This window comes from Papilio xuthus, unplaced genomic scaffold (genome assembly GCF_000836235.2).
Source record: "Papilio xuthus unplaced genomic scaffold, Pxut_1.1 DF828780.1, whole genome shotgun sequence".
Lineage (NCBI taxonomy): Eukaryota > Metazoa > Arthropoda > Insecta > Lepidoptera > Papilionidae > Papilio > Papilio xuthus.
In genome coordinates, this window is record NW_013529869.1 from 4,598,700 (window position 1) to 4,614,979 (window position 16,280).

The 16,280-nt window shown below is 34.9% G+C and overlaps 1 protein-coding gene and 1 non-coding gene across 6 annotated transcripts; one reads left to right on the forward strand and one right to left on the reverse strand.

Annotated features, from left to right (window-relative positions):
• Positions 1 to 761: 761 nt before the first annotated feature.
• LOC106128344 (uncharacterized) lies at positions 762 to 13,083 on the forward strand. 5 transcript variants are annotated; one of them, XM_013326673.1, is made up of 8 exons: positions 762 to 969; positions 4,440 to 4,695; positions 5,058 to 5,282; positions 8,405 to 8,628; positions 8,858 to 9,008; positions 9,652 to 10,120; positions 10,206 to 10,264; positions 12,954 to 13,083. In XM_013326673.1, exons 2-8 carry the CDS (start codon positions 4,608 to 4,610, stop codon positions 13,064 to 13,066), a joined length of 1,329 nt encoding a protein of 442 aa, XP_013182127.1. In that variant the 5' UTR covers positions 762 to 969; positions 4,440 to 4,607; the 3' UTR covers positions 13,067 to 13,083. The 5 variants fall into 5 exon arrangements, with proteins under 5 accessions (XP_013182127.1, XP_013182128.1, XP_013182130.1 ...); XM_013326674.1 differs by having other exon boundaries at positions 4,475 to 4,695; XM_013326676.1 differs by having other exon boundaries at positions 4,506 to 4,695.
• On the reverse strand, positions 9,285 to 9,356 carry TRNAE-CUC (transfer RNA glutamic acid (anticodon CUC)). Its single transcript has one exon. It is a non-coding gene; the product is annotated as a tRNA-Glu (tRNA).
• Positions 13,084 to 16,280: the final 3,197 nt, after the last annotated feature.

Here is a 16,280-nt window from a genome sequence, read left to right on the forward strand (position 1 = left end):
AGTTGCTCCAGTTAAAGAATTTGCGTTACGTCACAGTTCCACAACTGTTACGCGCCGCTTTAAATGTTTTTTTAACGTAATTCCAATGAATTTTGCAATAAATTTCGGATAATGTATTGGTTTCTGATATCAAAGTTGGTTTTATACAATTCTTAAGCTAATATTCATGTACATTTATTTGGACTGTTAATTTATGCGCGTTATCGTTCATGATTTATCAATGTCGTTGTTAAGTTGTTTGACCAGTTTTCTAATAAATTCTTATGAATTATTGAATACTTTTAAGATCAAAGTCACTTACGTTTTTTGTACATAAAATCAAATCTTCAATAACATTGGATGAAAAGAATTTGTACCATTAATAAAAAATTAGAGTACCTACTACCTACTTTGTAATATTGGAAAGAAGTCATTATTTTCCGAACAGGTCTATAAAAACGCGTTTGTTCCGATGTACTTTGATCCGAAGGTAGCTGATGCGTACAGGCAAATTATAAGCTACTATTATTCTGCGCTCAAAAAAAATATTTGTAACTAAAGGTTCCAATTAGAAACACAAACATATTAAAAAACAAACATTAAGATGATTTTTTTTAAACTTAAAATTAAACTAGAAAGGCTTTAAATAAAGACCAAAGACAAACTAAATGTTAAGATCAGACAAAACGTGTTCAAAGGGGTGAGACAAATATGGCGTTTTGTGCCGGCGTCTGAGCACTGGCCGTGGGAGGGGGCAGAGCGATCGCAAGTTAGCCCTGCGCCCGCGCAGCTCGCCGGACGTGCGATACGCCACCGCGCGCCACCTCGCGACTGTGAAAGTAACTAAAACATACAATAAAACAGTGAACAAATATTACTTTGAACATTCTCTATTTGAGTTAATCTATGATTGAATTCGTCATTTGTTTTTTAAAAAAAACATGTGTCGCGAGATTTAAGTGCGCGGAATATTAACTACGTAAATTACATGTATGCTAAAACTTTCTATGAGTTTGTTTATCATCTAATTGTACTTTATCTTTGGTTACGTACCGTTGCACTTCATTAAAATTACAATGTTTACTGAGTTTAAGCATTATCTATTGTTTTCACGGTGCTCCGTTTACCGAAAACCGTATTTCGCTCAATCAACCGGCAAATATTACACCACTAACTTAGTACCAACTTAACGCAAAAAGATACGTTTTTTTCTTTGTTGTCAACTTTATTAATAGCATACTGACGTCATATAGTGGCCAGTGTCATTGTTATCTTACTTGAGTGCCACTTAGCTAAGTAATTACATAGATGTTGATTTGTAGCAACAACGGACTCAGTCGTTGACATTTAATGAAACTCATTGTCGATGTATAATTTAAAATTTAAGTTTGAATGTTAATTGATCACGTAATCTGCCATCTCACGCTGTCTGCACTTGACCAGGCTATTATCATTAGCATTATGTTAAGTTTAATTAAGTTACACATTAAGTTGCATTCAGAGTTCGCCTTCCATTTTATTACATCTGATATAAACAGATTTATAGAGTATTTTTTATTAAGTTTACATTGGAGTTAAGTGGAATGCGATTTTAACTTTAACCGTAACTTATCATCTTTGATCCAGTCATGGTTATTTTTAAACAATTTTCTGAAATATAAAACACTGCATTCAATTCACTTTAGTTTTCTAAAAATGTTTTTGAGGAAAAGTTTTTTACAAACAAAATTGTAAATTTATTACCTACGTATTTTCCAAAAATCGACCAAAAATGTTGAAATCGCATTGCATTAAACATTGCACGTATCCGTATAATGCAGATATAGGAAGGACATAAACATGGAACTGTTCAATAACAGAGTTCGAATGCGGAACTGCGAATGTTCGGCCGGAATTCACGATTCGATTTATTTACTCATTTAATCGATCAATATTCATTCGATTGTACAAATTGTGCACTCAAGTGAAATAATAATTATTTATGTTAAATTTAACAAGTTAAGGTGTAAAAAATAAATTACTTTATAATTTTACAGTAAAATTATACAAACATAATCGTTCGCGGTATGAAACATCTCACAATGATGTTTTTCAGAAAAGTCATGATCAAAAAAGCTACTAAGCGTGAGTTTCTGACACCAAAATATCCGTTTAAAACATATCGTCATCCCTGTCATTATCTTTGACAAAACAGAGATAACAATATCTTTTAAACTGAGATTTTGGATCAGGAACTCACGGTTAGTTATCAAAATTATTTACACTACCATTCGAAAGTTCAATGCCTACATCCGTATCGAATATCATCGTTTATTTCAATTTTAGATTGTGACTAATACTTCAGCTCTAATATTTTGACTTTAAAATAACAATGATATAATCAAGCAATGATTGGTGTAATGTTCTTTACATACAAAAAGTTACAAACAACGTTTATACATTTCTATACGGTTTCATAACACAACTTTCCAAATCAAAAATGATTTATTATAGAAAACGAATTTGACGGAACAAATGGAAATTTCTAAAAATAAAAAAGAAACATTATGTAATGTTTCGTTTGACAAAACTTTAACTGATTTTTTCCACTGTCGAAACTTACATATCTCATCCCTTTTCATTCTCTTTGAAAAGAAAGGGACAACAGTATATTTTAATATAAGTCTAGTGTAATTTTGCGGTTATTATTTACAGAATATTCACATTAAATTCAGCAATCTTCGAATCAAACTATACAATAGAAATAGAAGCTGAACGCAGACAACAAATAGAACAAAGAAAATGTTGTTTTTTTAACGTTTGGGAATAGAAAGCATGGTGTATGTTCGCTCTCTTCATGCCACATCAGATCGACAATATACGCGTGCGCTAAAGCAGTTTAACTTAAAGGGAATAACATTTATATAACATTTGATAGACATCAAAAGAAAGTCATCGAAGTCATGGGTTGCTTGAAACAATTTTTACCAACCTACAAAACAATTTTCGATTATATCGAATATTTTCATTTAACCATACACATAAATGTGTGAAATCAACCAACCCGCACTGGGCCAGCGTGGTTGACTATGGCCTAGTCACCCTTAAGTAAGGGTAGGCTCCGAGCTCCTCGGTGGGGACTTATAGTGAGCTGATGATGATGATGATGAATTAGCACAAATTTAAGAAAACGGTACAATTCTAAATTTCGTATTAAATTATAAAAAATCTAATGTAATATTAACTTTTTAGCTTTTAGAAGCAAAAACTAATCTGGGCTGCTACCCAAATTACAATCCGTTTAGACTTTACATATAAAACTAAGGACATTTATAAGATTATTCCCTGAATAGTTACAATATGCCTGATTTAGTATCATTGTACTATGAGTCATTTGCAATTTAACAATATAATATAGATTCAGTGTTAAATTAATCGTTGTTGCCGCATTCGGCAGACATTTCTGGTTTCACTACTTCGACGTCGACGTTGCATTCCACGCACAAATAATTATGCGAACAAATTACCATATTCCTAAATTCAGTGCATATCTCTTACTCTGCGTTTACTTTAAATTCGGTTTAGATTTGAACTTAATATGTTAAATCATGCTCACATCATTTAACACACTTTTAGGTCTTTAAATTACTAGATAACTAATTTCTAATTAGAATCTTACTAGAACACATTGAAATTATTCAATTGTATAATAATACAAAACAGTACTCCATAATATTCGAGGTGACATTTTTTTATTTCATTTGAGAATATGTTTTTTTATCCGTTTTTATGATGTATGCCACAAAACCAGTCAGTCTTTTCTAATAGTACAGCGAACTGATTACACTTTATTGTATTGCAACAATCACCACTATAATTGCATATCTAATAAGTAATATAATGTCTTTATAACATATTTATTCTTTTCTGCATTCACGTAAACTGTAACAATATATTTAGTAGGAGGAGCGAAATATGAACTGCGCTCTTTAGCTTTTTAATTACCTATCTATTAAAAATGTACCTTATTCATCTGTAGTGCTAGTACAAATGAACTTTAATATTAGTTTAGAAAACTTAACATCGTCAAATCTAAACAAATTAATGAATGAAAGGCCTTAACGACATTACAATAACAGACTTAACGAGCAGTATTTTTTCAAGAGCAACAGATTTCAATGTCAATAAATAGATTTATTTCGTGCGTCCTCAATGGTGTGTCTGGCAACATTGTGACCAATAAAAAGACTCAGGTTTCTTAGAGGCGGCGGCGAGGCGACCGGCCGCACTGGGCGACCCTGAACGCAGCTGCCGGGGACTTGCCACTTTACTGCGACTCACTACTTGAATAGTCGACCGAATACTTACCGACCATTCGGACATCGAGAACGTTTCGGGTTTACAATCGTCCAATCTGTTTTATAAACTTTTTGACATGTAACATCGATTTTCCTCTCGATTTAAAATGTAAAATCGACCAGGAAACTCGACCACTCTTTAATGAAAGTGCGCTTAGTTCTCGTTTAACTCTGTAAATGGATAAACAGCTGACGACTTCCACTATCTACAGCTTCCGCGTCGAGTGCGTTGTTCGTAAAGGCTTTGTGAAAGTGCAAGTGATGTAGTGAAGTGATAAAAAATGGTGAAAAATGGTATCGGAACGGTCGCCAGTGTACGGAGTGGCGCCGCCGCTGCCCGCGAGGCCGCGGACTTTTCGAAGGAATTGCGGCGATCAAGGTTCATTTTATATTTTTGAGATAAATGTGTCGCAAGTCCTCGATGACTCAGTATTGTTGTAACAATATTGACTTTAAACTCGTCCGACCAGATTTCCCTTTTTAGCGCCCGGTGCGTAAAGTTTGCTAATCAATTCCGTTGCAATGCAAGCTGATATTGAAACAGCAACCGTAGCTCGAGCGCATAGCTCGCCGGTCATTAACTGGACTGAGAGTTCCCACATTCAACAATATTATTTAGTTCCACAAACTTTAATAGATATAACAAACGACAAAAGAACTAGGGTATTCTTTTTCGACGAGTTTAAAGTCAAATTGTGTTACAAATAGAAAACGTACCTTGACCTGCCGTAATTCCCATAGTTTCGGTTACATCACCGACGAAGGTGTACATCGAGACGAGCGCCAAGTCACCCCACTACAGCGCCAACGACGAGCAGACCGGCAGGAGAGTCCGGCGCGGACTCAACGATGACTTTGATGACAGAGTGACGGTTATAAAAGTCTTGGAGCAAACCTGCTGGCTCTGCATCAGGACTGTACTACAAGATGGCGAGATCGAGATTCAAGATCTTGTTGCATTTATCGGTAATTATATTGTTCAACAAACAAGTTATGTTTTGTTTAAAACAATTAACATTGATCCATTACAATCCCTAAACTACAATGCGTTGTTGAAATGCGGAAATTATTCGCAATAATGGATTTCAAACGTGATACAATAATAACTAAGTGTACACTCGTTTAACAAATTACTATACGGTCGTTAGAACAAGAACTTTATTCTTGTGTTCGTTATTGCATTCGGTCATAAATTCAACCCAAAAATATTTGAAACCTAAAACCTTTAGGATTAGATATCCTCGACATACTTTTCACATTTAGTTAGTGGTATCAATTATATGTAGTAGTGTTAAGTGTCAAGCAAGAAATATGAATTTATAAAATGAGTCCATGCCTCGTCAAAGTTTTACCTGTTTAAAATGCATGCAGTTTTAAACAAATTAATCTCATGGTCCCAGAAAAGAATGTCTCAGTAATTCCGGGACTTTGCCTTATTCAAAACTGTTATTGTTAGTCACGCCAGTGATGTTTTTATTTATTGTTAGTTTATTTTGCGTTATGACAAGTATTAAAAGTCTCATCAACGCTCAGATTACAATTGTGGTTCGTCAGTAAACAAGATGATAAAATAACACGGCAATAGATCCTTCGTAAATCTCGAACATCATTGGAATCATTAATCACGCAACCTTATGTCACAGAAACAAAGGACTACGGATTGTGTCTGTTTACATAATTTTTCCGTTGTTTTTGAAATTCTTATAGCATTGATTGTGAATGAATGTGGTTGTTTTGATTGAACGCCTTTGTATTTGACGCGAGCGACCTGATGTTTGTCAATAATTCTCTGGGCTGGGTTATTTTCTATTGTTATATTGCCAGTTCTCGCGTGGGTGTCAAGTGAACATGCCGTGTCATGTGAAGTTAACTAGTGCTGAAGCCTAGTGGCATATTGTTTGGAAGTGAACAGATAGGAAACCAATATGAAGATCATATACACAGCACAGGGACAGGACTCGATAACTGAATGGTGTTTGCTTAACAGCTTTAACACTGAAGCGAGGGTGTACGCTACAGTGTCATACTCCAATCTACCATTTCGGAACATATTTAGCAGTAAGGATTTAATTGCTTGATCTTTTAATGGGCTTTGATTTCATTTCCTTCTAGTCAGTTGGTACTGACTACATATTGATGATTTTATGGTACGATAGGAACTTTTAAATTTTTTTTAGGTTCTAAAATACTTAAGATTTATATTTTCTTTTAATAAATTTGATCTTATGAATACCCAAAGTGCGATATTACAGTGTACCTGTTATTATCTTCTATCAACTTTTACTGTGTCTTCACCTTTGACGATTTTTCAACTTTTTAGAGGTCCCGATTTTGGTACAGACAGACATATTTATGTAAATTTAAATGCGGTCCTATAGCAATGTTATACATATGTAACAACACCCAATATTAGTCAAATAATTCTAGATAAAAGTATCTGCATAGCGTTTTAAAATAACTTAAATTAAACAAGTACATAAGGATATCGAACACGGACAAATTTTAAGTAACATTATTTTAATTATTCGACATTTAACAAACAACAAATATTTATTTATGTTCAATTATCTTATGAATGATCGCGGTGAATGAAATTATCGCAAATAGATTATAAACATATTTATTAAAAATAATGTATTATATTGAGAGCCTTGCATTCTTCAACGTGATTACAGTCAATGGAATTCTTGCCATTGTGCCACAGACTAACAAAGGGACAAAAGCAGATTAGTTTTATAAATATTTAGAATCGCAATATCGAGAAATAGTGGAAATTATTCATTGATATTTTAATGATTACTGTTTATTATGATGTGTGCAACGCGTTAAGAGGCGAAGAAATAGACGTAGAGGTGTTAGTGTTTTGTTTTTTATACAACATGGCGGCAGGCGATAAAGATTTTTCAATGTGCCAAATAAAAACTAAAAAGGAAATGAAACCTTTTGACATAAAACTACAATAATTATGGAATAATATATTTTAAAATATGCATGCCTGTAGGTTTACATTATGATGTAACCATAATTGCCATATTTTCAATATCTTGATTAATTATTAATCTGACCAGCTTTTTTACACCAATTTAAAGTGGCCATTTCCAATATTTACCATGACATTTATATTTCGAATATAGTACGTCCCCAACGAGATGCTAGAGAATATCCTAAGTTACATGTCACAATTTTGGTGCCGCATTATTTTCTTTGCTTGTTTCAGTTAAATATAGTCTTCTCTACATAAAGCGTTGGTTACTAGAATTTGTTGGTTATGTTAGCTTACATTTAAACAGATTTGCTTGCGCACTTGCGTCAGCCAAGTCATGTCGCCACTCGGCACAGGCAATTTGTGTTTATGTAACCGCCCAGTGCATCGCACCCTTGACATTTTATAAGTCGTTCGGCATTCTCACTTTCCGATACGCGGATCACTCGCTTTTGTCAAACTCGTACAAATTATAATTTTAGAAGGTACAGTCAAGGAAGTTTATTTCCTACCCATGGATAAAATGTCATTTGACGTTCAAAATGCGTTTAGATTGAAATATTATCAAAGAAACATATAAGTATGCTAAATTATAGCTCTTATGGTAAGTATTTAAAGAACGATATTCGATCCTTAGTGAAAAATTAACTTAATTCAGTGACATTACAAGAGATAAAACAATTGTTTAAAAAAAAACATTTTCTAGTGACTGAACTACAGGTGAAGCACGTTGCAGACAAGAAACATGTTTACAGTTACAACACCGTGTGACGTCATTTGACGTAACATTTTGACCCACTTATTCAACATGATTCTTTGATTACAATAGGATCTGTTTCTGTACTATGAAAGCTACGCTATGCACTTACGAGTATTTAAATTCTTTTTTCATATTCATTTAGTATATATCTTTAAAAATATCATACAATTTTTAAACAAAAATATGTACCATGCGGAAACATAATAACTTCAAAGGATTGATTATTTATGTACGATCCTTTATTTTATTTCTTCTCGATTTGTTACGACACTTAAATGAGATCGTACCACCATGATGTGTATTTTTAAACTTTGATTTATTTTAATGTAAATATTCTAATTCCAGATGGCGACAGCAGTGATTCCGGTCATTTCTATGAATCGTTGGAGCCTGCACCGCCTGTACCCGCGCACCCGGCGCATATGGCCCACATTGCCCACGAAACGCACGTCGCCCACACTGCACACGCTGCACACGGGGCACACGCGAGTGCGGGGTCACACGTGTTGCCGCTTGAGGACGACTTCGATTCATTCGATAGTGACACCGACTCTGAAGATCATGAACAGGTGAAATAGTTTATTTAAAAGAAGTCACCAAACTAGATTTGATAACATCAGTAATTCCACAAAGCCAGATACTTAGTAAGAAATACCTACGATAAAAAACTAATGGCCGATTTTAAAAAGTCTTCAAACATTATAAAATGTTTAAAAATCAATATTAAGCTGTACGAAGTCGGGACGGTCCGCTAGTTATTAGAAAGATAAATTATAAATTCATCGTATTTTATTTCAGTCGGGACCAACACGCACCGCTCCAGAAGTGCCGTCCACGAGACTGCCCACGCCACCCAATGGCGGCGGACCCTACACTCTCACCAAGATCGCGAACGCCGCGCAGAAGAAGATGAGACAAATAAAACGTAATCTCACTAAACGATACACAGGTGAGACTATTTAAATAGCTTTATTCACAGTGTTCTGTTTATTGTTGTGTTAAAATTTGGCTGTAAAAATATCTCAAATTAAAATAACAAACAAATTATACTCGTAGTTCAGAATTGTACGTATACTTTACTATCGATTCAACTTTGTTATTTTATTGTCATAATACTAGAAAATTTGAAGGAAATACAGTTGCAGTAAAATTTCAATACCTTGGATACAATTAATTTTATAAACATTTTCCGAAATTTCATTTGTTGTAAAAGGACAAAAAGGTATTCCGATACCGGGAATCGAACCCGAGCCTCCTGGGTGAGAGCCAGGTATCCTAGCCACTAGACCATATCGGATATTGAGGGACTATTTAGAAATTAGCAATAGGTTCATCATTTTCTTATTGAATAACAATTATATTTTTTACAATGTATTTCGATTTTTTAGTGTTATTTTTACAATCATCGACCAGATTAGTCATATTATACGTAGGTGTGACGAGATACCGAATACGAACTTGTCGGACCGCAAATGCCCAATGTCAGGTGCCAGTGACATTTTTTGATGTTAGCGTAAATCATCAGGCTTGAATTAAAATATTACATCACGTAATAACATAATTTTTTTTTAATTAACCTTTGCTTGTTTCAGTGGCTATGGACGGCAAACCTTTCGCCAAACCCTCACAACAAAACGGGACATATGACTTGCCGAAACCCAAAATGAGATCACCGATCTATGCCAATTACGAGAGACCCGAGCCTCAATCTAATTACACGAATATCGCCTTTAACGAATCTAGAAACTTAAGCACTAAAAGCGACAATACTGTAGCCAAAGTGGGTTTCAAAGAGGAGAGTAAGGCAGCAAGTGGGGATAAAAGACATAGTAACGGCGATGCGGGATCACCACAAGAAAAGCCCACTACACCCACCAATGAGACCAAAAAGGACACCGGAACTCTTTCGCGGAAGACGTACTTCTCCTTCAAGTCTCGGTTTAGGAGAGCTTCATCGATGGCGGTGGACCTCAACTCGGAAGTACCCAGCGCCCTCAAGATCACCAACTCCACGTTTTACTTGACAGACTCTATGGACGGTGACTCTGGATTCAGCAACTGGTATTCTTTTATTCATATTTTTTTACAATTCCACTAAATAATGCTACACTTTTTACTCGTCGTTAATACCTTTCTCTTCCTACAGCAGCGACAGTGGTGCCACCAACACGGACACGCTCTCGGCGTCGTCTCGGCGGCGTGACGGTACGCGCGCGTGGGCGGAGTCCTCCCCGTGTCTGGCGCCCACGCTAGAACGGCCCGCGCAACCACCCCCGCCGCCCCCCGCCGTCCCGCCCGCTCCGCACTTGCCGCCTGCGCCCCCCGCGCCACGCACCCCGCACGCGCCCCACCCGCCCCACGTGCCGCCCGCGCCACACGCGCCGCATGCGCCCCACGTGCAGCACGTGCCCCACACTGACCTTAGCGCTGTCAATGAAGGTAACGTGCAGGCGTCAACTGGACAAGCAGCAGTACCCACCACAACAGACATCAACTACTAGTAGACAAAAACTACTCAATAAATAAAATATACCTAGTAACAGCTAATTTTTAAATGGCAACATTTAACATTGGATTTCATATTACACTACCAAACATACACACTTATTGTACTCGCAAATAAATACATTACTTTACTTAAAAATGTCAGAAGAATTTAAATCTACAATAGCATTTATCAAAATTTATTTTAATAATTATAAAATGTTCTTATGTCTAAATTTTCGGTTTATAAGATTGAGATATAAGAGTGAGTATGTAAAAACGTATCTTTTCTGTTATGAGTTAATTCTTGAAAGGACAGAGTGGTTTTAATGAAGGTGAATTAAGGTTTCAGTTGACGTCTGTCCGTATCGTCCATGTCGTCTCAAGGAATACTTCAAGTGTTTTATAAATTAAATATCAACAGACACCAAAATATACGGAGACAGCGCTAAATGAAGGTCAGAGCTCCTAATGCTGAGAATAACTAATATATTATGACATCAATTAATATTATTTCACATACATTTTGGAGGATTTAATTTAATCATTTAACTAAATCGAGAGAATTTTCCATAAACACTTAATTGAACTTAAAAGGAAAACAAAACAAGTGGAGTTTTGTTCGAATTAAAAAAACAAACTTCCAAGCAAAAAAAAACGTAGATTAAATTGCATTTGTTTTTACTTGAGAGAACTGTTTATGTAACCTTATTTTTACTTTTTTCCTAATTTATCTATTTGTCTCTGATTATATAGTCTGTACATATATATCTAGTCTGTTTTACACCAACAAATATATTTGTTATTTGATATATTAGTTATTTCCAGTCGCAGGAGACGTCTGGTTGCAGCGGTCAAGCTTCGTGAATGTCATGTTTGCACTGTTCCTTGTATCTTTCTTCTCTTTTTTACTTCAATATGTCTTATCTTTTCTTATCTTTGTTGGTGAATTTAACTTTTCATTGACCTTAATCTATGACATTTAAGGTGGTTCAGTTTTTACTATTATGATGATTTATTTCAAATAATATTTATTACCTCACTCAAGCTCCTACTTTTAGTGGATGGTAATAGGTTGGGGTTGATTAGTCCGAGGTTAGTATTAACTTATAATATATATAGCTAAAATTATCAGTTTAGTCGACTATATACAAAGGATTAAAAAAAAATTAGACGAATTTATAAAAATTATTAAAAACTTTGAATAAATATCACAATGCAACAGGAAAATCTTCAAATAGTTGTTTCACTTTACACGAACAATAATTACAGACCCATTATTAAAAACAATTTAAAGCAATTACGCCTTGCTCCGTGGGCTCGCAATCTCAACGAAGCCATTGTCATTTCTCAGTCTATCCTTGCGCACGCGCAGCGCCACGCGATGTCAGCGTCGTGACGTCATCTATGTGAAATAATTACATTTAATTTATATTGTTTGTGTCCTGTCGCGATATCGCTGAATGTTTAACATGGGACGTGAGTTTTTTTTTCTATACATACAAATAAAAAACAATTTATAATTAATATTTAAATAGCATAGTTTGTTTTTAACAACCAACACTAAGATAGAAAACATTTGCGCAGATCTTTAATAATTCATAAAACAAATAAAATCTTTAATTTGTCGCGTTTTTTTTAAATAATCTATCAGTCGGCACCTTATTAAAAACTACGTTCATCTTTACACACTTTTACATCAAGGAATAATTTTAGTTACAAATACTGCTTACCAAGAGTTTCCGAGTACAAAATACGCTTTTAAAACATATTATCTCAAACATGTCAAAGATAATTGACAGGTATGACGAAATGTTTACAACGGGGTTTTTAGTCTCACATATCCACAGTTAGGTTTAATTATATCTGTAGTATCTTCCTATTATCAGAACAAATGTGTCTCTCTCGCATGATTGTCGCATGACGTGTTTGCAATGCATCCAACCGGCCATAGTTAATAATAAAGTATTTGCATGCATTTGATGTTTGCGCATATGCGCTGTAGTTAATACAAATATATAAATAATGCACTATTTATTATATACTCCCAACACAGACTTGTACACTGAGGGACACGAGAACTAGGACAGTTTTGTGACGTTTGAGATTTACACTGAACACAATTTTTACGTACCTACTTTTAACATTGTATTCCATGTCTTCATATCATTCAATGTACAAGTTTAAATATGGAATGGTATATTATAATATGTATATCAATATATTTAAAAAAAAAAAAGCAATGACATTTTCAACTTTTTAATTAATTTTGATCCCAAATGTAAATTTTTGAACTGCATTATACCTAGTTAAATACAAAGTTAAAATTATTTTATTACCACCATATAAGTATAAATTGAACTAATTGACGTAACAAATATAATTAATTAAACTTCGTGATGTGGTACAGAATTGAAGCGGCTGTTGCCAACTCTATCTCGGAAGGACAAAGGGCCGCGGACACGCACTTCGTGGTACGCCGAATGCGAGCCCGCGCAACTCACCACCACACCATCCTGGTGAGTACTAAATAACATAATACAGTTGAATGTACGTTTGTTACGTAAGTTTAGTGCATATTTGCATTTTCATCTAAGCCGATTGCTGTCCACTGCTGAACATCAGTCAATCATCACCTCTATCACAATTCTGGTTGGGTACTGCAACCTTCGGTCATTTTGATTTGATGATTTGTTAGTTTTCAGTCATACAAGAGTAAAATTGCGAAGTATATTATACAATGTTATATTTATGAGAGTGTAAATGATACTTGTGCACTATTGATACATTTTTAATATGTTTATTTCAATATAATACAACAAAAAGTCTGCCTTAACCGAACACGTGTCCGACTAGACTAGGATTAATAAAGTAGCCAAATGTGTTGCAATCGAAGCGCAGACGCCGAGGCCGTCAGCGCGCCGACACTTTCACGACGCGGCCAAGGGCCGGCGTACATGAACTGACAGCATTTTGTATCCATAACTACATGCATTCTTTATACAAAATTCTCAAAGCAGTTCATATAACCCAAACCTTAGCTACACATGATACAGTCGCAGATATAACATGTCAGTAACATTCGCATCTTCAAGATTGGATAAAGAGAGATATAAGAGATGTAACAACCACCGCTCCTTTTTCCCAATGGTCAATCTTAAATTTATTATGTTTGACATTAAACTGTTTGCATCAAATTTACATTATAATACGTGTTATTAGTAGTTCTTATAACTGCTACCAACAATGGCTATCGCAATCTATGACATTGAATCAAGCACGAGATCGTATCACAATGACCTCTTTCCCGGCTCACAAAAAACATCTCGCTTTAGAGTGGTCGCGGGCCTCGTAACGTTGCGGCCGGTTCGAGCATTATAACCAGTAAATATGCCGCCTGTTGAACCGGTCCTTTTGGATCGTTTCGCACGCGGCCCAGGCTACTGTTCGCTTTACAAATATCCGCTGGAAGAAATCTCTGCACGACTATACTACCATCCCGCGTTACTCAGGAGCGACCGTGTGACGTCGTCATCCAGCCACGAGGCTGACTCACCAGCCAGTTTTCCATACCACCGTTAACTTTGGCCCAATTTATGAAACTTCGCGATAATCATAATGATTGTGTTTCTGTGAACTGATGAACTATCCCATAACGTTAATAAATATTAAAATTTTATTTTTCTAAATATAACCCGAATACCAACGTGAAGAAACCAGCTGCTAGATGCACAAAAATACTTCGAATCGCTTCATTCAAGCTGGTACACAGTATAGATTTGAAAAAGATTAAAAACCAGTTACAGTTATGTCTAAATATTTGCTAGTGGATAACAGCTATGGGAATTTTATTAGAGATTGTCAACCCTTACGTAAATGCCCCAGATTATAATATACAAATACACTATGCGATCAGTTGTACTACAAAAATTATTTAATGCCAAAAAGAATGACATGGAATAAAATACCGCTAAATAAAGCTAATCGCTTACGCTTGTGACCTAAGCGTCAGTCGAGGCCGCAGCAACGCGACGACGTGCATTGTGTGTTCGAACTTTGTTCGTTTCGATTCGCATTCGAGCGGGAAGGTTTTTGTGCTACGAACGCCTGCAACAGGCAGACAGTTTGCTTTTCAAGTTTTAATTTATAACGTGCAGTTTTGATAGTACTAAAAGTGAATATTTTCATTGGATGCATTACTAAAAGGTAGAGTAGTTTTATATCGTTAATATTCTTGCTGCAAACGAGTACTTTAAGATTTATTTATATATTATTTTTAATATTATGTATCTGTTATTTTTAATGGGAGCAATGTTGATGTTACTTAGCCTTGTCTTTATAGTTTTATTAAGTTATATTTATTATCGTCTTAACATGAATTAACAATCTTGTTTATATTATACACTAGTTTTACATATCTTGTTATATCCTTCGACTGTATAATGAGTAATGCACATTTATTTTCTATGCGATGATTCAATGTCATAGAAAAATATATATTTTAATCAAAACAATGATTCATTAGAATATATAACTTAATTTTATGAATGTTGGAGGCGATAAGAGTTTCCTTTTTAATCAGTTGCTATTTAAAATATGTTTGTTGCAAGATAATATCGTAATCGTGGGTTTTCACTACGGATATTGATGAGAATGCATATAAATAAAAATACAATTTTGTTACATAATTTTTCTATACAATAAACGAGACGACAATGTTATTTTGTCACAAATCGGCAATGGAAACACGACAAGATGGTTAGCGAGGTTCATCTACGTAATATTAGATCATATTCATCCAAGAATCCAAACTCAAATACGACTGATAAGAGTTGTGCTTTTATGAGATAAACGCTTTACAATTAAAACTTTACATTCTTAAACAACATGACATTTTTGGCAAAATATCATCACTGCCAAATGATAAGTTATTATGTTATTGGGCTGGCTTTTCTTAAATTGCAACTCTTAAAAAATTAAAGATATATAAAGCATAAGGTTTACTCTAAGTTACAATCGCATTAGTTTTAATTACTTTAGGAAAAACCTTGTTATAATTCGCTAATCGAGGCTATTTACCAAACTATTCACCAAATTAATAAAACGACTTCCGGGTGTCTCGTTCAACCTTTGAAATATGTTAACGAATCCTAAATTGGTCATATTTCATGCAGTTTCCACGTATAGGCACGTCACTTACATAGTTACAATGTCTTTATTACTCTACCGTGTGAAATTGGAGTAAACTAAAATGGACACGGTGTCAAGTTACGCACGATCTTCTCTTGTTATACAAAACATTTTTTTTCTCTCGTCGTCCATCATTTTGTCAATGTGTTTTTTCTATCAGAAGTAATGCTTTGTTATTCGGTTGCTTTATTTATGAGTTGGCGGCAAAACAGTTCATCAAAATCAATCTATATATTCAATGTACATAATAATAACAATGTAATAATTCAAAGACTAATCGCCTATGGAGATAAATAATCCTTAAAAAGCAGATACTTATGTATAAAAGGCAATTAGGTAGTCATCCCACAAGACAAAGCGACGATTATTATTTATAGTACTTACCTGTTCATTTGGTAACATAGAGCCAATCTGCATATTTAATGTTTACATAATTAAATAACGTAGATGCGGAATATATAATAAGATTCAAAATTGATGCCAGCTTAATGTTGGCTGCGAGCACATGTCTCTACAGGTGGGTGCCATGTGAGCCCACTGCTTCCGT

Coding starts and splice junctions, on each gene's coding strand:
- LOC106128344 (XM_013326673.1), top strand. CDS start 4,608: ATGGTATCGGAACGGTCGCCAGTGTACGGAGTGGCGCCGCCGCTGCCC. Junction 4,696..5,057: donor AAGGAATTGCGGCGATCAAG/GTTCATTTTATA, acceptor TAATTCCCATAG/TTTCGGTTACATCACCGACG. Junction 10,265..12,953: donor GTCGTCTCGGCGGCGTGACG/GTACGCGCGCGT, acceptor GATGTGGTACAG/AATTGAAGCGGCTGTTGCCA.